General features: G+C 54.3%; 1 protein-coding gene across 3 annotated transcripts in view; it reads right to left on the bottom strand.

The window, feature by feature from the left end:
* The window catches only part of cers3a (ceramide synthase 3a), a 144,103-nt gene that overhangs the window by 31,263 nt on the left and 91,703 nt on the right, over positions 1-21,137 (bottom strand). For all 3 annotated transcript variants that reach the window (XM_078530488.1, XM_078530489.1, XM_078530486.1), the window contains 3 exons: positions 20,972-21,100; positions 7,017-7,123; positions 5,015-5,168 (listed from right to left, as the gene is read on the bottom strand). In XM_078530488.1, coding sequence (XP_078386614.1) covers positions 5,015-5,168; positions 7,017-7,123; positions 20,972-21,100 — 390 coding nt within the window. The remainder of the gene's footprint in view (positions 1-5,014; positions 5,169-7,016; positions 7,124-20,971; positions 21,101-21,137) is intronic.

The following is a 21,137-nucleotide window of genomic DNA, read 5'->3' on the forward strand; positions in this document are numbered from 1 at the left end:
CACAATTGCCAGGCAATGACCATCCCTAGAGAGAATCTAACCATTTCCCCATGATATTCAATGGCATTACCATCACTGAATCCCCCACTATCAACATCCTGGGGATTACCATTGACCAGAAACTGAACTGGACTAGCCATATAAATACTGTGGCTACAAGAGCAGGTCAGAGGCTAGGAATCCTGCAGCAAGTAACTCACCTCCTGACTCCCCAAAGCCTGTCCACCATCTACAAGGAACAAGTTAGGAGTATAATAGAATACTCTCCACTTGCCTGGATGAGTGCAGCTCCAACAACAGTGAAGAAGCTCAACACCATCCAGGACAAAGCAGCCCGCTTGATTGGCAGCCCATCCACAAACATTCACTCCTTCCATCACCGACTCACAGTAGCAACAGTCTGTACAAGATACACTGCAGAAACTCACCAAGGCTGCTTTGACAGCACCTTCCAAACCCACGACCACTACCATCTAGAAGGACAAGGGCAGCAGACACATGGGAACACCACCACCTGGAAGTTCCCCTCCAAGTCCCTCACCATCCTGACTTGGAAATATATCGCCATTCCTTCACTGTCGCTGGGCCAAAATCCTGGAACTCCCTCTCTAATAGCACGGTGGGTGTACCTACTGCAGCGGTTCAAGAAAACAGCCCACCACCACCTTCTCAAGGGCAATTAGGGATGTGGGCATCGCCTAGCCATGAATGAATAAAAGTCACAAAAGGCACTAAATAAATGCAAATACCGTTAATATGTTCCATTCTGATGAAAGGTCGTGATCTGAAATGTTAACTCTACTTCTCACTCCACAGATGCCGCCCGACCTGCTGTGTATTTCCAGCAATTTCTGTTTATATTTCAGGTTTCCACCATCTGCAGCATTAAGTTTTTGTTAAAAATGAGAAAGTTGCCTGGCAAACCAGAAATTGGCCCAAATCCATGGAACTGTACCCCAGATAGGATCAGTATCTTCAGAATCAGGGGAGCAAGGAATAAGCCAAATTTAAAGGTTTTGGTTATTTATGTTGAATTGGGAGATAATTAAAATGCTCTCAAATTTTTCTAGGTTTAATGATAACAGCTGTCAGTTTGTGATGATCCATTTATCTGTCAGCCCCTGTACAGCACAAGCGGAGAACCTGAAATGAATAAAGGGGGTTGATTTATATAACTTTTTAAAAATTCGTTCTCGGGGTATGGTTATCACCAGCAAGGCAGGTATTTACTGTAAATCAAAAACCGCAATGATCCTAACGCTGGGAAAGTCTCCCATTATCATCATCATTGTCGGCTGTCCCTCAGTTCCAGGATGACGTTTGCTCTCAGGGTCATGAGTTTCTGCCATGACTCCTCCTGTGACAGAAGAGGCCAATTCTCAACTTGCAGATCTGTGGACACATGGGGCAGGATGTCCCAGGCGGGAGTGGGATCTGGAGCGCAGGATTTGCTTCCTTTTCTTTCCTTCTCTGCCACCGCTCTGCCTCATCATTAAGACGTTGTGACTCAAAGTGTGATGCAGCTTGATGGACAAGTTATCACCATTTTGAACGATTGGTAGCAAGCTCCTCCCAGTCATTAACGTCAATGCTGCTGCGCTTCAAGGAGAGTTTCAGAGAGTCTTTGAACCCCCCCTGTCCAGCCCATTGTAGTTGATTATGCGGGAGGTTTGCCTGAATGTTTGTGAATTTGGCTTCATGGAGAACACAAGTGTTTGTTCAACAGTCCTCACACTGAATCCAGAGGATGCGGCAGAGGCAGTGCTGGTAGAATTTCTCTAGCACTCTTATGTGTTGCTGTTACACAGTCCACGTCTCGCTGCAGTACAAGAGTGTGGTGATGACAACTGCTCTGTACACGAGGTGCCTTGTTGACTTGTGGAGGTCTTTGTTGTCAATCACTCGCTGCCGTAGTTTGTAAAAGGCTGAGCTGGCGCGGCTGATCCGGTGTTCGATCTCCTCGTCAATGGTGGTCTTTTGAGAGAGGTGGCTCCCAAGGTATGGGAAATGTTCAACATATTCCAGAGTCTCTCCTTCAACAAAGCTAGGAGGTGAAATATTTGGCTGACCTGGTGTGGGTTGATATGAGTTTTGTTTTGGCAACATTCAAGGACAGGCCAAGTCTTGCATATGCAGAACTGAAGAGATCAAGAGTGGCTTACAAATCTGGTGCAGAGTATTGCAAGGTTTTCCACTCCACTGTAAATCTTCCTCCAGTCCGTAAAACAACCAAACATTCACCACAACCCTCTATTCCTTAACCAATTTTGTGCCAATGCTGCTGTTCCTTTTATCCCATTGCCTTCAGTTTTACTCACCAACCTATTATCTGGTACTTTACTAAACTCCTTTTGAAAGGTCATAAACATAAAATCAACTGTACTGCCATGTTCCATCCCAATAAGGTTAATCAAATACCATTTCCCATTAACAAATCCATGCTGCCTGTCCATGCTTTTCCAAGTGGCTGTTAATTTTCTCAGAGATTATTGTTTCTAAAAGCTCCCCCAACATTGAAGTGAAACGGACTGGCCTGTAATTACCAGGTTTATCCCTCTCTCCTTTTTGAACAAGGATGTAACACTTACAATTTTCCAGTCTTCTGGCACCACTCCTATGCCTAAGAGGAGTTGGCAGATTGTGGTCAGCTCTTCTGCAATTTTCACCATATTTCCCTCAGTAACTTAAGGTGCATCCCATCCGGACCAGGTGACTAATCCACTTTAAGCACTAATATAAAGGCAAAATACAGCGGATGCTGGAAATCTGAAATGAAAACAAAAGTGCTGGAAAAACTCAGCAGGTCTGACAGCAGCTTTGGAGAGAGACAGAGGGAACGTTTCGCGTCTGTATGACTCTTCTACAGATCCCTTTAAGTACTGCCAGCTTTTCTAATACTTAGTCTTTATCATTTTTATCTTATCCAGTATCCTGGTATCCTCCTCCTCGCCTAGCACAGCTTTGGCAAATTCCTCTTTTTCATTAAACAGCAGTGTAAAATACTCAATTAGTACCTTGGCCATGTCCTCTGCCTCCAGCCATAGATCTGCATTTTGTTCCCTCATCAGTGCCACCATTCCTCTTACAAACTTTTTACTATTAATATGCCTTTAGAAAACCTTTGAATTCCCCTTTCTGTGAGCCGCAAATTTATTCTTGTATTGACTTTTATCTGTCTTCGTTCCTTTTTCCCTTCTCCTCTGTAGAGGTCGTATTCAGTCGGATTCTCCCTTGTCAAGATGACATCTGTCATAAGCCACCCTTTTCTACTTGGTCCTAATCTCTAACTCCTGTGTCATGCAGGAAGCACTGACTTTGGTTGACCTCCTTGTCCCTGATGTGACAATTTAACTGGTCTGTACCCGAACGATCCATGCATTACAGGCTGCCTATTGCTTCATTTCATTTCTGGTTGCTAGCCCTTGACTTCAATTTACTCAAGACCACATCCCTTCTCAATTCACTGCAATGAGCCCTCTTCCAGTTAAGTACCTTTATCCCAGGTTGCTCCTTGTCCTTCACTATAATTTATCTAAAACCTATGATACTATGATCACTATTGCTGAGATGCTCTCCCATTGTAACTTTTTCCACTTGACCCACTTTGGGGTAGTTAAAGTCTCCCATTATCACTTCTCTATAATTCCTTTACTATTGCTGGGTCAAAAACCTGGAACTCCCTGTACCTACACCACATGGTCTGCAGAAGTTCAAGAAGGTAGCTCTGCACCACCTTCTCAAGGGCAATTAGGGATAAGCAAATGCTGGCCCAGCCAGCGACACCCACATTCCATGAAAGAATGAAGAAAAACTGCACCGCTCATTAATTGCCCTGCAAATGTTCCCCTATCTCTTTCCCACTATTTGGTGGCCTATAAAATACACCAAATAGAGTAATAGCTGCTTAATTGGCTGGGAATTCTCGCCTGAAGTCAACGGGATCTTTTGCTGATCCATCAAATTTTCCATCCCGCCTGCAACAATTCCCATTGTTGGCGGGATTGGAAAATCCCGGCCATTGTCTCCGAACGTCTTTCACCTGTAGGACATCCACACGGAGCAATGAGCTGTTACACTGTTGATACAAAGCAGCACCGGGAAGTACCAATTCTGTAACAAAACTCACTAATGCCACACACACAGACCAGAAGTAGGTGAATAAACTGTTCTGTATCTGAACACATTCTATGCGATGGCTAATTGGGGTGCTGCTCTTTGGGTGTTGCTGTGGCTATAGTACTATATAAAGTTACCTTACATCAGTGTGGCTCAGGGTGGTAGCAATCTCATTTCTGAGTTAGAAGGTTATAGATCCACAGGTTTGAGCAGATAATCTAGGCTGACACTTCAGTGCAGTACCGAAGGGGTGCTGCACTGTCCACGGTGCTGCCCTTTTAGGTGAAGTTTCAATCCAGGGCCTTGTCAGTCCAGATTGAGATGCAAGATTACATAGTATCATCGGAAGCTGCCCTGGTCGCCATTTCTCCCCTAACTAACCCCAAGTACAGATTCCTTTCATTTGCTGTTAGTTTTATATAATGTGCACAAATACATTTACTACATTTTTAAAAAATGAATGAATTATTTTAAAAACCTGTTGTGTCATCCAATAGAGATAATGAGGTATTTTTTCTTATTACAGATTGAAAATTCATTGGGCAGCAGAGAATTCTCCTTTTGTCAGTGCACAGAGCCAGTGAAAGGGCCGTTAACCTTGGGACTGTTGCCAGCTCTGGTACCGAACTGTCAGATTCTCCAGCTCTTGTTGAGGAGCAGAGTGAACTATTGCAACTGAAGAAGATCGAATTGAGTGGGTAATAGACGAATACCCCCCACAGAAGTTAACAAGGAGGAAATTGAAGACCTTTTAAACCATTCACATGAACCCCAATCTCTATACACAATATATAGAGTTGCCCAGTGTCGGTGCCTGTCCCTGTGTTTGTGTGTAACTTGTAGGTGATTCCAGTGTCTGTCACACTGAACACTTCTCCGCTGACAGGAAACAACTTACTTTGCTGGAGAAGAATTTTGCGACCATTTGTAGGATGAGGTACGCCCAGAAGATATGGAGCAGCTGAAGGACAACCAGCATGACATTGAAGAAATAATATCCAAAGAACGGAGGATAATGATGTATTGGATAGACCCAAGTACAATGGATGATCCTGTCAACAGAATATTGGTCACATTTTACAATTCTAAAGGTTTCAAACATACAAACATATGAATCAGGAGGAGTAGGCCACTCTGCCCCTCGGACCTGCTCCGCCATTCAACAAGATCATGGCTGATCTGATTTTAACCTCACATTCCTGCTTACCCCCCATAACCTTTCACTCCCTTGCACAAGAAAAATCTACCAACCTCTGGCTTAAAGATATTCAAGGACTCTGCCTCAACCACCTTTTGAGGAAGAGAAAAATGTTTTCCTCATCTCTGTCGTATATGGGTGACCCCTTATTTTGAAACAGTGGCCCCCGAGTTCTAGATTCTCCCACAAGGGGAAACATCCTTTCCACGTTCACCCTGTCAAGTCTCCAGACGTCCTCTGAGACCACTGAAACAAATAATTATAATCACTGCTTGATACTGAACTGATGGGCATCATTTCCGGGATATTCCAAATAGCATTAGCTCCATTTATGTTAAAACATGTCGGGAAAAAATGACCCTAGATAGAAATCAAGAGACATATTCATAAACAGTATTAAAAATGACTATTACTCTGGGCTGTGGGAATCTGCAGCAAATTATTAAGTGAAACCCTGCCTGTAAGATCAGCAATGCCTCCAAATGCCTGGACTAGGCCAGTGTTGACCCTGGAGCTCTCTATGGGCCTGATTTTAACTCTTATTTTCTTAGCTGAAACTGGGTGAGATGAGGTGGAAGTTAAGTCAAGGCAGTCAGTTTGATTCTGCTTCCTCTCTGCCTTTTCCATGTGTTCAGTTGCTCAAGCAGGGCCTGTTTTAAATCCACAGATCAAATCCGATGTCATTGAGTCTCAGTCAGACACCTGAATGGAGAGGGCCCACCAGGTCAGAACCGCGGCAAGGGCTATTCTGGGCCAGAATAAACCCAGCAGGTAAATTAGAACAATAATGTTAGTTTTTCTGTGACTGTGAGGAGCTGTGCTCATCAAGGCATCACAAGGAGGCCTCAAATCTCCCACAGCACAGTGTCCCAAACACCTCCGGAGCCCTCCTCCTTATAATACACTGTGTGTTATATGGTACAATACCCCGTCACATTATAGAATGACATGGCACAAAAGGAGGCCACTCAGCCCAATGTGCATGTACCTCTTTGGAAGAGCTATCCAATTAGTCCCACCCCACCGCTCTTCCCTCTCAATCCTGTAAACATTTTCTCTTTCAGTATTTATCCAATTCCTTTTTGAAAGTTCCTATTGAATCTGCTTTCACCGCCCTGTCAGGTGGCACATTCCTGATCACAACAACTCGCTGAATAAAAACTATTTCCTTCTGTCACCTCTCCCAATTCACCATAAATCTGGGTCCCTCTGATTAAGGGCTCTTCAGCCACTGGGAACAGTCTCCCCTCATTTAATCTGGGCGGGTCTTTATGGCCCCTCCAAATGTCAGGATCACCCGGTCTTGTCAAAGTCAGTGCAGTGCTGAATGGTTCGCTGCATTTTCTGGCCCCACTCCCCCACAATTCCGTAAAATTCCGCCCTCTATCAAAACTACTCATGGTTTTAAACACTTCCAGTAAATCCTCCCTTTAACCTTCGCTGCTCTAAGAACAACCCCAGCTTCTCCAGTCCCTCCACATAACTGAAGTCCCTCATCCCTGCCCTTATAATATTCTGTATTTGTCTTTGTCCTTATAACATAAAGCTGACTTGATTCATTGCACTTTAATTTCGAGCGAATTTCGGTTGAGCTGCCTCAATGCTTTAGAGAACAAGAAACAGGAGACAGTGCTACCCAGTAACTCAAAACTAACTCCTTACTGATGATGCAAAGGAGGAAGGGTTTTGTAGTGAGACTCACCAGAAGGGAAAGATGACAAGCCTGGTGATTATAAATACCGCAGCGAAGACGATGAACAGTGAGTTACAGACGGATTTCCACCCAGCATAGTTAAGCATCTTGGCAGACTGTCAGGGAGAATGACAGAGGTTACGATGCAAATGACTCTACGGCAAAACAATGTTCCAAAGGACACACAGGATAATTAAATAATGAAGAGAAATTTATCACACAGAATGAGGATCGATTCCAATGTACGTGAGCAACTTCACTGGCTAATCTGAAGGCAGCAGTGATCTTTTAAGCTATTGTTTAAACTGTACACGGTATTAACAGGTCCAATCTGCTGGCACAACTTCTAACCAGCATATTCCACTTGTTCTGATGAGAGATCATCCAGCTGAAATGTTGCTTCCGATCTTTACAGGGAGGCAGGAGGCTTCCTTGTCGGGCATGGGATTGGACTTCTGCTCCTTCCTCCCTTCGAACCCAGGTAACAGCACTTAACTTCCAATCGGGTTCACCATGGCACTGAGAGAGTCTGATTTAAATCTGTAAAGACACACCCTACCTCTCAACTGTGGCAAAAATCTGACCTTCGTCGTTATTTTTATAACCATGGGCATGTGCGCAGCCAATTGACACTGGCTTCCACACACTTCATTTTTTCCTTGTTTTTGTTATTCTAACTGTACATCCTGGTTAACCGAAGAAATTACAGGACTCATCCTTTCTACACATTCCATCTTTAAGTATAAAAAGTGAAGTTTCAGTCATCAGGCCATTAACCCTGTACATAGCGATGCCATAAAAATGCATTCAAAGAAACAGAAAATTTAGATCTGGCCTCAGTGAGAGGGAAAGTTAAAAATAATCACTTAAAATCCCCATAAAACACCAGAAATGACTTGACTTACCCGAAATTCTGGGGTCTTTTTACCCCCATTTTGTGGCAGTGGTAACTGCACGAAATTTGCATGATCGGTTCTTGGCCTCAGGATGTGGCCATTATAATGAACCAAGATGAGTGCAGGGGTTGGTAGGCAGGTGTGGAGAGTCTGAGGACAGTGTAGTTATGTGTGTAAGACATTCGAGATTCCTGGATCTTTTACCCTGGGGGTTTGCTATACGCTCCTGTTTTGAGTGTCTCTGGGTGCAAATAAACAGAAAATTCTACTCCCTACATTTCACCGTGAATCTGCGGCACTCGATATCCCGACTGACCAACCCTGTTAACGTGAACAATGTGACTGATCCCTGTTAACAGCTACATTGTCCTTCCATTCAGTATCTCCGCTTGTTGATCTAATGGACAGTGATCCCTCACCGAGTGAGGTCACGGGGTGGACAGTGACCCCACACCGAGTGGGCAGTGACCCTTCAGCAAGTGAGGGCACGGGGAGGACAGTGACCCCTCAGCGAGTGAGGGCACGGGGTGGACAGTGACCCCTCAGCGAGTGAGGGCACGGGGTGGACAGTGACCCTGTAGCGAGTGAGGACACGGGGTGGACGGTGACCCCTCAGTGAGTGAGGGCACGGGGTGGACAGTGACCCCTCAGCGAGTGAGGGCACGGGGTGGACAGTGACCCTGTAGCGAGTGAGGACACGGGGTGGACAGTGACCCCTCAGCGAGTGAGGGCACGGGGTGGACAGTGACCTCTCAGCGAGTGAGGACACGGGGTGGACAGTGACCCTGTAGCGAGTGAGGACACGGGGTGGACAGTGACCCTGTAGCGAGTGAGGACACGGGGTGGACAGTGACCCCTCAGCGAGTGAGGGCACGGGGTGGACAGTGACCCCTCAGCGAGTGTGGACACGGGGTGGACAGTGACCCCTCAGCGAGTGAGGGCACGGGGTGGACAGTGACCCCTCAGCGAGTGAGGGCAAGGGGTGGACAGTGACCCCTCAGCGAGTGAGGGCACGGGGTGGACAGTGACCCCTCAGCGAGTGAGGGCACGGGGTGGACAGTGACCCTGTAGCGAGTGAGGGCACGGGGTGGACAGTGACCCTGTAGCGAGTGAGGACACGGGGTGGACAGTGACCCTGTAGCGAGTGAGGACACGGGGTGGACAGTGACCCTGTAGCGAGTGAGGTCACGGGGTGGACAGTGACCCTGTAGCGAGTGAGGACACGAGGTGGACAGTGACCCTGTAGCGAGTGAGGGCACGGGGTGGACAGTGACCCCTCAGCGAGTGAGGGCACGGGGGGGACAGTGACCCTGTAGCGAGTGAGGACACGGGGTGGACAGTGACCCTGTAGCGAGTGAGGACACGGGGTGGACAGTGACCCTGTAGCGAGTGAGGACACGGGGTGGACAGTGACCCTGTAGCGAGTGAGGACACGGGGTGGGCAGTGACCCTGTAGCGAGTGAGGACACGGGGTGGACAGTGACCCTGTAGCGAGAGAGGACACGGGGTGGACAGTGACCCCTCAGCGAGTGAGGGCACGGGGTGGGCAGTGACCCTGTAGCGAGTGAGGACACGGGGTGGACAGTGACCCCTCAGCGAGTGAGGACACGGGGTGGGCAGTGACCCTGTAGCGAGTGAGGGCACGGGGTGGACAGTGACCCTGTAGCGAGTGAGGACACGGGGTGGACAGTGACCCCTCAGCGAGTGAGGACACGAGGTGGACAGTGACCCTGTAGCGAGTGAGGACACGGGGTGGACAGTGACCCCTCAGCGAGTGAGGACACGGGGTGGGCAGTGACCCTGTAGCGAGTGAGGACACGGGGTGGACAGTGACCCTGTAGCGAGTGAGGACACGGGGTGGACAGTGACCCCTCAGCGAGTGAGGGCACGGGGTGGACAGTGACCCTGTAGCGAGTGAGGACACGGGGTGGACAGTGACCCTGTAGCGAGTGAGGGCACGGGGTGGACAGTGACCCCTCAGCGAGTGAGGACACGGGGTGGACAGTGACCCTGCAGCGAGTGAGGGCACGGGGTGGACAGTGACCCTGTAGCGAGTGAGGACACGGGGTGGACAGTGACCCTGTAGCGAGTGAGGGCACGGGGTGGACAGTGACCCCTCAGCGAGTGAGGGCACGGGGTGGACAGTGACCCTGTAGCGAGTGAGGACACGGGGTGGACAGTGACCCTGTAGCGAGTGAGGACACGGGGTGGACAGTGACCCCTCAGCGAGTGAGGACACGGGGTGGACAGTGACCCTGTAGCGAGTGAGGGCACGGGGTGGACAGTGACCCCTCAGCGAGTGAGGACACGGGGTGGACAGTGACCCTGTAGCGAGTGAGGGCACGGGGTGGACAGTGACCCTGTAGCGAGTGAGGGCACGGGGTGGACAGTGACCCCTCAGCGAGTGAGGGCACGGGGTGGACAGTGACCCTGTAGCGAGTGAGGGCACGGGGTGGACAGTGACCCTGTAGCGAGTGAGGGCACGGGGTGGGCAGTGACCCTGTAGCGAGTGAGGACACGGGGTGGACAGTGACCCTGTAGCGAGTGAGGACACGGGGTGGACAGTGACCCTGTAGCGAGTGAGGGCACGGGGTGGACAGTGACCCTGTAGCGAGTGAGGACACGGGGTGGACAGTGACCCTGTAGCGAGTGAGGTCACGGGGTGGACAGTGACCCTGTAGCGAGTGAGGGCACGGGGTGGACAGTGACACTGTAGCGAGTGAGGGCACGGGGTGGACAGTGACCCTGTAGCGAGTGAGGACACGGGGTGGACAGTGACCCTGTAGCGAGTGAGGGCACGGGGTGGACAGTGACCCTGTAGCGAGTGAGGACACGGGGTGGACGGTGACCCCTCAGCGAGTGAGGACACGGGGTGGACAGTGACCCTGTAGCAAGTGAGGACACGGGGTGGACAGTGACCCTGTAGCGAGTGAGGACACGGGGTGGACAGTGACCCTGTAGCGAGTGAGGACACGGGGTGGACAGTGACCCTGTAGCGAGTGAGGACACGGGGTGGACAGTGACCCTGTAGCGAGTGAGGGCACGGGGTGGACAGTGACCCTGTAGCGAGTGAGGACACGGGGTGGACAGTGACCCTGTAGCGAGTGAGGACACGGGGTGGACAGTGACCCTGTAGCGAGTGAGGACACGGGGTGGACAGTGACCCTGTAGCGAGTGAGGACACGGGGTGGACAGTGACCCCTCAGCGAGTGAGGACACGGGGTGGACAGTGACCCCTCAGCGAGTGAGGACACGGGGTGGACAGTGACCCCTCAGCGAGTGAGGACACGGGGTGGACAGTGACCCTGTAGCGAGTGAGGACAAGGGGTGGACAGTGACCCCTCAGCGAGTGAGGACACGGGGTGGACAGTGACCCCTCAGCGAGTGAGGACACGAGGTGGACAGTGACCCCTCAGCGAGTGAGGACACGGGGTGGACAGTGACCCTGTAGCGAGTGAGGACACGGGGTGGACAGTGACCCTGTAGCGAGTGAGGACACGGGGTGGACAGTGACCCTGTAGCGATGAGGACACGGGGTGGACAGTGACCCTGTAGCGAGTGAGGACACGGGGTGGACAGTGACCCCTCAGCGAGTGAGGACACGGGGTGGACAGTGACCCCTCAGCGAGTGAGGACACGAGGTGGATAGTGACCCTGTAGCGAGTGAGGACACGGGGTGGACAGTGACCCTGTAGCGAGTGAGGACACGGGGTGGACAGTGACCCTGTAGCGAGTGAGGACACGGGGTGGACAGTGACCCTGTAGCGAGTGAGGACACGGGGTGGGCAGTGACCCTGTAGCGAGTGAGGACACGGGGTGGACAGTGACCCTGTAGCGAGTGAGGACACGGGGTGGACAGTGACCCCTCAGCGAGTGAGGACACGGGGTGGACAGTGACCCTGTAGCGAGTGAGGACACGGGGTGGACAGTGACCCCTCAGCGAGTGAGGACACGGGGTGGACAGTGACCCTGTAGCGAGTGAGGACACGGGGTGGACAGTGACCCTGTAGCGAGTGAGGACACGGGGTGGACAGTGACCCTGTAGCGAGTGAGGTCATGGGGTGGACAGTGACCCTGTAGCGAGTGAGGACACGGGGTGGACAGTGACCCCTCAGCGAGTGAGGACACGGGGTGGACAGTGACCCTGTAGCGAGTGAGGGCACGGGGTGGACAGTGACCCCTCAGCGAGTGAGGGCACGGGGTGGACAGTGACCCCTCAGCGAGTGAGGGCACGGGGTGGACAGTGACCCTGTAGCGAGTGAGGGCACGGGGTGGACAGTGACCCCTCAGCGAGTGAGGACACGGGGTGGACAGTGACCCCTCAGCGAGTGAGGGCACGGGGTGGACAGTGACCCCTCAGCGAGTGAGGACACGGGGTGGACAGTGACCCCTCAGCGAGTGAGGGCACGGGGTGGACAGTGACCCTGTAGCGAGTGAGGGCACGGGGTGGACAGTGACCCTGTAGCGAGTGAGGGCACGGGGTGGACAGTGACCCTGTAGCGAGTGAGGACACAGGGTGGACAGTGACCCTGTAGCGAGTGAGGGCACGGGGTGGACAGTGACCCTGTAGCGAGTGAGGACACGGGGTGGGCAGTGACCCTGTAGCGAGTGAGGACACGGGGTGGACAGTGACCCTGTAGCGAGTGAGGACACGGGGTGGGCAGTGACCCTGTAGCGAGTGAGGACACGAGGTGGGCAGTGACCCTGTAGCGAGTGAGGACACGGGGTGGACAGTGACCCTGTAGCGAGTGAGGACACGAGGTGGGCAGTGACCCTGTAGCGAGTGAGGACACGGGGTGGACAGTGACCCTGTAGCGAGTGAGGACACGGGGTGGACAGTGACCCTGTAGCGAGTGAGGACACGGGGTGGACAGTGACCCTGTAGCGAGTGAGGACACGGGGTGGACAGTGACCCTGTAGCGAGTGAGGACACGGGGTGGGCAGTGACCCTGTAGCGAGTGAGGGCACGGGGTGGACAGTGACCCTGTAGCGAGTGAGGACACGGGGTGGGCAGTGACCCTGTAGCGAGTGAGGACACGGGGTGGACAGTGACCCCTCAGCGAGTGAGGACACGAGGTGGGCAGTGACCCCTCAGCGAGTGAGGACACGGGGTGGACAGTGACCCTGTAGCGAGTGAGGACACGGGGTGGACAGTGACCCCTCAGCGAGTGAGGACACGGGGTGGACAGTGACCCTGTAGCGAGTGAGGTCATGGGGTGGACAGTGACCCTGTAGCGAGTGAGGACACGGTGTGGACAGTGACCCTGTAGCGAGTGAGGGCACGGGGTGGACAGTGACCCCTCAGCGAGTGAGGGCACGGGGTGGACAGTGACCCCTCAGCGAGTGAGGGCACGGGGTGGACAGTGACCTCTCAGCGAGTGAGGGCACGGGGTGGACAGTGACCCCTCAGCGAGTGAGGACACGGGGTGGACAGTGACCCCTCAGCGAGTGAGGACACGGGGTGGACAGTGACCCCTCAGCGAGTGAGGACACGGGGTGGACAGTGACCCTGTAGCGAGTGAGGGCACGGGGTGGACAGTGACCCCTCAGCGAGTGAGGACACGGGGTGGACAGTGACCCCTCAGCGAGTGAGGGCACGGGGTGGACAGTGACCCCTCAGCGAGTGAGGACACGGGGTGGACAGTGACCCCTCAGCGAGTGAGGGCACGGGGTGGGCAGTGACCCTGTAGCGAGTGAGGACACGGGGTGGACAGTGACCCTGTAGCGAGTGAGGACACGGGGTGGACAGTGACCCTGTAGCGAGTGAGGGCACGGGGTGGGCAGTGACCCTGTAGAGAGTGAGGACACGGGGTGGACAGTGACCCTGTAGCGAGTGAGGGCACGGGGTGGGCAGTGACCCTGTAGCGAGTGAGGACACGGGGTGGACAGTGACCCCTCAGCGAGTGAGGACACGAGGTGGACAGTGACCCCTCAGCGAGTGAGGACACGGGGTGGACAGTGACCCTGTAGCGAGTGAGGGCACGGGGTGGGCAGTGACCCTGTAGAGAGTGAGGACACGGGGTGGACAGTGACCCTGTAGCGAGTGAGGGCACGGGGTGGGCAGTGACCCTGTAGCGAGTGAGGACACGGGGTGGACAGTGACCCCTCAGCGAGTGAGGACACGAGGTGGACAGTGACCCCTCAGCGAGTGAGGACACGGGGTGGACAGTGACCCGTCAGCGAGTGAGGACACGGGGTGGACAGTGACCCCTCAGCGAGTGAGGACACGGGGTGGACAGTGACCCTGTAGCGAGTGAGGACACGGGGTGGACGGTGACCCCTCAGCGAGTGAGGGCACGGGGTGGGCAGTGACCCTGTAGCGAGTGAGGGCACGGGGTGGACAGTGACCCTGTAGCGAGTGAGGACACGGGGTGGACAGTGACCCTGTAGCGAGTGAGGACACGGGGTGGACAGTGACCCTGTAGCGAGTGAGGACACGGGGTGGACAGTGACCCCTCAGCGAGTGAGGACACGGGGTGGACAGTGACCCTGTAGCGAGTGAGGACACGGGGTGGACGGTGACCCCTCAGCGAGTGAGGACACGGGGTGGACAGTGACCCTGTAGCGAGTGAGGACACGGGGTGGACGGTGACCCCTCAGCGAGTGAGGACACGGGGTGGACAGTGACCCTGTAGCGAGTGAGGACACGGGGTGGACAGTGACCCTGTAGCGAGTGAGGACACGGGGTGGACGGTGACCCCTCAGCGAGTGAGGACACGGGGTGGACGGTGACCCCTCAGCGAGTGAGGACACGGGGTGGACAGTGACCCTGTAGCGAGTGAGGGCACGGGGTGGACAGTGACCCTGTAGCGAGTGAGGGCACGGGGTGGACAGTGACCCTGTAGCGAGTGAGGACACGGGGTGGACGGTGACCCCTCAGCGAGTGAGGACACGGGGTGGACGGTGAGCCCTCAGCGAGTGAGGACACGGGGTGGACAGTGACCCTGTAGCGAGTGAGGTCACGGGGTGGACAGTGACCCCTCAGCGAGTGAGGGCACGGGGTGGACAGTGACCCTGTAGCGAGTGAGGACACGAGGTGGACAGTGACCCTGTAGCGAGTGAGGACACAGGGTGGACAGTGACCCTGTAGCGAGTGAGGACACGGGGTGGACAGTGACCCCTCAGCGAGTGCGGGCACGGGGTGGACAGTGACCCTGTAGCGAGTGAGGTCACGGGGTGGACAGTGACCCTGTAGCGAGTGAGGTCACGGGGTGGACAGTGACCCTGTAGCGAGTGAGGTCACGGGGTGGACAGTGACCCCTCAGCGAGTGAGGACACGGGGTGGACAGTGACCCTGTAGCGAGTGAGGACACGGGGTGGACAGTGACCCTGTAGCGAGTGAGGACACGGGGTGGACAGTGACCCTGTAGCGAGTGAGGACACGGGGTGGACAGTGACCCTGTAGCGAGTGAGGACACGGGGTGGACAGTGACCCTGTAGCGAGTGAGGACACGGGGTGGACAGTGACCCTGTAGCGAGTGAGGGCACGGGGTGGACAGTGACCCCTCAGCGAGTGAGGACACGGGGTGGGCAGTGACCCTGTAGCGAGTGAGGACACAGGGTGGACAGTGACCCCTCAGCGAGTGAGGACACGGGGTGGGCAGTGACCGTGTAGCGAGTGAGGACACGAGGTGGACAGTGACCCCTCAGCGAGTGAGGACACGGGGTGGACAGTGACCCCTCAGCGAGTGAGGGCACGGGGTGGACAGTGACCCTGTAGCGAGTGAGGACACGGGGTGGACAGTGACCCTGTAGCGAGTGAGGGCACGGGGTGGACAGTGACCCCTCAGCGAGTGAGGGCACGGGGTGGACAGTGACCCTGTAGCGAGTGAGGACACGGGGTGGACAGTGACCCTGTAGCGAGTGAGGACACGGGGTGGGCAGTGACCCTGTAGCGAGTGAGGACACGAGGTGGACAGTGACCCTGTAGCGAGTGAGGGCACGGGGTGGACAGTGACCCTGTAGCGAGTGAGGGCACGGGGTGGGCAGTGACCCTGTAGCGAGTGAGGTCACGGGGTGGACAGTGACCCTGTAGCGAGTGAGGACACGGGGTGGACAGTGACCCTGTAGCGAGTGAGGACACGGGGTGGACAGTGACCCCTCAGCGAGTGAGGACACGGGGTGGACAGTGACCCTGTAGCGAGTGAGGACACGGGGTGGACAGTGACCCCTCAGCGAGTGAGGACACGGGGTGGACAGTGACCTCTCAGCGAGTGAGGACACGGGGTGGACAGTGACCCTGTAGCGAGTGAGGACACGGGGTGGACAGTGACCCTGTAGCGAGTGAGGACACGGGGTGGACAGTGACCCTGTAGCGAGTGAGGACACGGGGTGGACAGTGACCCTGTAGCGAGTGAGGTCACGGGGTGGACAGTGACCCTGTAGCGAGTGAGGACACGGGGTGGACAGTGACCCTGTAGCGAGTGAGGACACGGGGTGGACAGTGACCCTGTAGCGAGTGAGGTCACGGGGTGGACAGTGACCCCTCAGCGAGTGAGGACACGAGGTGGACAGTGACCCTGTAGCGAGTGAGGACACGGGGTGGGCAGTGACCCTGTAGCGAGTGAGGACACGGGGTGGACAGTGACCCCTCAGCGAGTGAGGACACGGGGTGGACAGTGACCCCTCAGCGAGTGAGGACACGGGGTGGACAGTGACCCCTCAGCGAGTGAGGACACGGGGTGGACAGTGACCCTGTAGCGAGTGAGGTCACGGGGTGGACAGTGACCCTGTAGCGAGTGAGGACACGGGGTGGACAGTGACCCTGTAGCGAGTGAGGACACGGGGTGGACAGTGACCCCTCAGCGAGTGCGGGAACGGGGTGGACAGTGACCCTGTAGCGAGTGAGGTCACGGGGTGGACAGTGACCCTGTAGCGAGTGAGGACACGGGGTGGACAGTGACCCCTCAGCGAGTGAGGACACGGGGTGGACAGTGACCCTGTAGCGAGTGAGGACACGAGGTGGACAGTGACCTCTCAGCGAGTGAGGACACGGGGTGGACAGTGACCCTGTAGCGAGTGAGGACACGGGGTGGACAGTGACCCCTCAGCGAGTGAGGACACGGGGTGGACAGTGACCCTGTAGCGAGTGAGGACACGGGGTGGACAGTGACCCCTCAGCGAGTGAGGACACGGGGTGGACAGTGACCCTGTAGCGAGTGAGGACACGGGGTGGACAGTGACCCTGTAGCGAGTCAGGTCACGGGGTGGACAGTGACCCTGTAGCGAGTGAGGACACGGGGTGGACAGTGACCCTGTAGCGAGTGAGGACACGGGGTGGACAGTGACCCTGTAGCGAGTGAGGACACGGGGTGGACAGTGACCCCTCAGCGAGTGAGGACACGGGGTGGACAGTGACCCTGTAGCGAGTGAGGACACGGGGTGGGCAGTGACCCTGTAGCGAGTGAGGACACGGGGTGGACAGTGACCCTGTAGCGAGTGAGGACACGGGGTGGACAGTGACCCTGTAGCGAGTGAGGACACGGGGTGGGCAGTGACCCTGTAGCGAGTGAGGACACGAGGTGGGCAGTGACCCTGTAGTGAGTGAGGACACGAGGTGGGCAGTGACCCTGTAGCGAGTGAGGGCACGGGGTGGACAGTGACCCCTCAGCGAGTGAGGACACGGGGTGGACAGTGACCCCTCAGCGAGTGAGGACACGAGGTGGGCAGTGACCCTGTAGCGAGTGAGGGCACGGGGTGGACAGTGACCCTGTAGCGAGTGAGGGCACGGGGTGGGCAGTGACCCTGTAGCGAGTGAGGACACGGGGTGGGCAGTGACCCTGTAGCGAGTGAGGACACGGGGTGGACAGTGACCCTGTAGCGAGTGAGGACACGGGGTGGGCAGTGACCCTGTAGCGAGTGAGGACACGGGGTGGACAGTGACCCTGTAGCGAGTGAGGACACGGGGTGGACAGTGACCCCTCAGCGAGTGAGGACACGGGGTGGGCAGTGACCCTGTAGCGAGTGAGGACACGGGGTGGACAGTGACCCTGTAGCGAGTGAGGACACGGGGTGGACAGTGACCCCTCAGTGAGTGAGGGCACGGGGTGGGCAGTGACCCTGTAGCGAGTGAGGACACGGGGTGGACAGTGACCCTGTAGCGAGTGAGGACACGGGGTGGACAGTGACCCTGTAGCGAGTGAGGGCACGGGGTGGGCAGTGACCCTGTAGCGAGTGAGGACACGGGGTGGACAGTGACCCTGTAGCGAGTGAGGACACGGGGTGGACAGTGACCCCTCAGCGAGTGAGGGCACGGGGTGGGCAGTGACCCTGTAGCGAGTGAGGACACGGGGTGGGCAGTGACCCTGTAGCGAGTGAGGACACGGGGTGGACAGTGACCCTGTAGCGAGTGAGGACACGGGGTGGGCAGTGACCCTGTAGCGAGTACATTCCTGGTGTGCATCAAACCCACACAGTAACTCCAGCCATTATGAATTCCAAAGTGAGTTCTTAAGAGGAGTTATATTGGACTCCAAACGTTAACTCTGTTTCTCTCTCCACAGATGCTGTCAGACCTGCTGGGTTTTTCCAGCATTTTCTGTTTTCTTTCAGATTTCCAGCATCCGCAGAATTTTACTTTCATTTTTTTTTCATTCATTAATGAGAGATGTGGGTTTCACTGGCTGGGCCAGCATTTATTGTCCATCCCCAAATACCCTTGAGAAGGTGGGTCGTGAGCCACTTTCTTGAGCCGTTAAAGTCCATGTTGTGTAGGTACACCCACAGTGCTGTCAGGAAGGCAGGATTTTGACCCAGCGACAGTGAAATAGTGCCCAGCCAGGATGGTGAGTGTCTTGGAGGGGAACTTACAGGCGGTGGTGTTCCCATGCCTTTGCGACCCTTGTTCTTCTAGATGGTAGTGCTTGTGGGTTTGGAAGTTGCTGTTGAAGGATCCTTGGTGAGTTGCTGTAGTGCATTTTATAGATGGTGCACACTGCTGCTACTGTGCGTCGGTGGTGGAGGGGGTACATGTTTAAGTTGGTGGATAGGATGCCAATCAAATGGACTTCTTTATCCAGGATGGCGTCGAGCTTCTTGACTGTTGTTGAAGCTGTGCTCATCCAGGCACCTTCAAGATAAAGTCAGCAATGCCCTAGAATCTAATGGGTATTCCATCACTCTCCTGACTTTTGTCTTGTAGTTGTTGAACAGGCCTTGGGGAGCCAGGAGGTGAGTTACTCGTTGCAGAAATCCCAGCCTCTGGCCTGTTCTTGTAGCCACAGTATTTATATGGCTAGTCCAGTTCAGTTTCTGGTCAATGGTGAGCCAGGATGTTGATAGTGGGGGTTCAGTGATGGTAATGTCATTGAATGTCAAAGGAAGATGGTTAGATTCTCTCTTGTTGGAGATGGTCATTGCCTGGCACTTGTGTCACATGAATGTCACTTGCTACTTGTCAGCCCCAGGCTGGGTATTGTCCAGGTCTTGCTTCATTTGGACATGGACTGCTTCAGTATCTGAGGAGTCGTGAATGGTGCTGAACATTGTGCAATCATCAGCGAACATCCCCACTTCTGACCTTATGATAGAAGGAAGGTCATTGATGAAGCAGCTGAAGATGGTTGGGCCTCAGACACTACCCCGAGGAACTCCTGTAGCAATGTTCGGGAGCTGAGATGATTGACCTTGTACAACCACAACCATCTTCCTTTGTGCTGGGTATGACTCTAACCAGTGGAGAGTTTTCCCCCTGATTCTCATTGACTCCAGTAGGGCTCCTTGTTGCTACACTTGGTCAAATGCTGCCTTGATGTCAAGGGCAGTCACTCTCACCTCACCTCGGGAGTTCAGCTCTGTTGTCCATGTTTGAACCAAGGCTGTAATGAGATCAGGAGCTGAGTGGCTCTGGCGGAACCCAAACTGTGCATCAGTGAGCAGGTTATTATTAAGCAAGTGCCACTTGATAGCACTGTTCATTACCCCTTCCATCACTTTACTGATGATCGGGAGTAGACTAATGGGGTGGTAATTGGCTGGGTTGGATCTGTCATGCTTTTTGTGTACAGGACATACCTGGGCAATTCTCCACATAGCCGGGTAGATGCCAGTGCTGTAGCTGAGTTGGTCACTGACCTCAGACTGGACACCGGGCTTTGGGTGGGTGGGAACTTACATTTAAAATAATTTCAAACCCACCGGGAGCCTGACGCCACTTTCGTTTTTGAAGAGGTGTGAGATGGGGAGGAAGGATGACCTCGCAGGAGGTGGATGGCTCATTTCAGTATTTGAATGGGGCTGTGTTGCTGAGGTTGTTTCTCTGATCCAGCTTTAATGTTAGCCAGGTGGAGTTTCAGGGCCATGGGAGCCTGAGCAGCTGAAGGGAGGTGAAGACTGCTACATGGAAATGGGGAGGGCCTTTCCAGCACTGCCTGTGGGCCAAGAGAATTAGGGCTGTGTCCTTCCTGTCTACCAAGTGAACTTGTTAACCTCGCAGCAATCTGACCCTTCCCTCCCCACCCCACTAGCAGCGAGCCAATGTCCTCACGGCCCACCATCTCCACCTGCTTCCCCTTCACCCCCCATGTCACGTTGCAACCTTTCCCCTTCCTCCTACTATCTCTCCAGGCCATACCATCGATGTCCATCCCTCAAATCCTGATTTCTCCAGCCAGCCCCATCCATGACCCCCTCCTCTTCCGGACCTATCCAACATCCCCAATCCCTTTCCCTCCTTTCCGCTCCCTGGTTGTGCCCTGTTGCCTCCCAGTCTAGTTGTGGCTGGGAAACAGAGACAAAAACACAAATCAAATTCTGATGTTAAACAGAACTCAATGAAAACCCATTCTTTCAGATAAACCCAACCACAAAACTAACCCTCCACCCAGCCCCTCCCCGCCTGTCAATATGGGGGCCGAAGGGGCTGAAATCAGTTCCGGGCAGGAGGGCAAAATGGCTGAGAGACAGTTGGTGACCCATTTTCCACTGTCTGATATTCTTCTCCATTGTATTCAGTGATAAGTGGAAGAAACAAAGGCAGCCTAGGTTTAAAATGGCTCCAAACACCTCCTGTATCTAAGGTGGACATGAAAGGTACAGAACTGATATTCACATCTCTGAAAATTCACCTACTTCCAGTAGGATGTCAGACGAGTCGTGTACAACCATCACCAGGGTTCCCACTCGGATATAGTTTGCACACCAGGAGAAGCTCAGTAGGATGATGGTAGCTAAGTGATGAATTACTTGTTCTTTAAAATCCTAATCAATTAGTTAAAAGTAATGGTTAGTTGGTATG

This window comes from Cetorhinus maximus, chromosome 26 (genome assembly GCF_964194155.1).
Source record: "Cetorhinus maximus chromosome 26, sCetMax3.hap1.1, whole genome shotgun sequence".
NCBI lineage: Eukaryota > Metazoa > Chordata > Chondrichthyes > Lamniformes > Cetorhinidae > Cetorhinus > Cetorhinus maximus.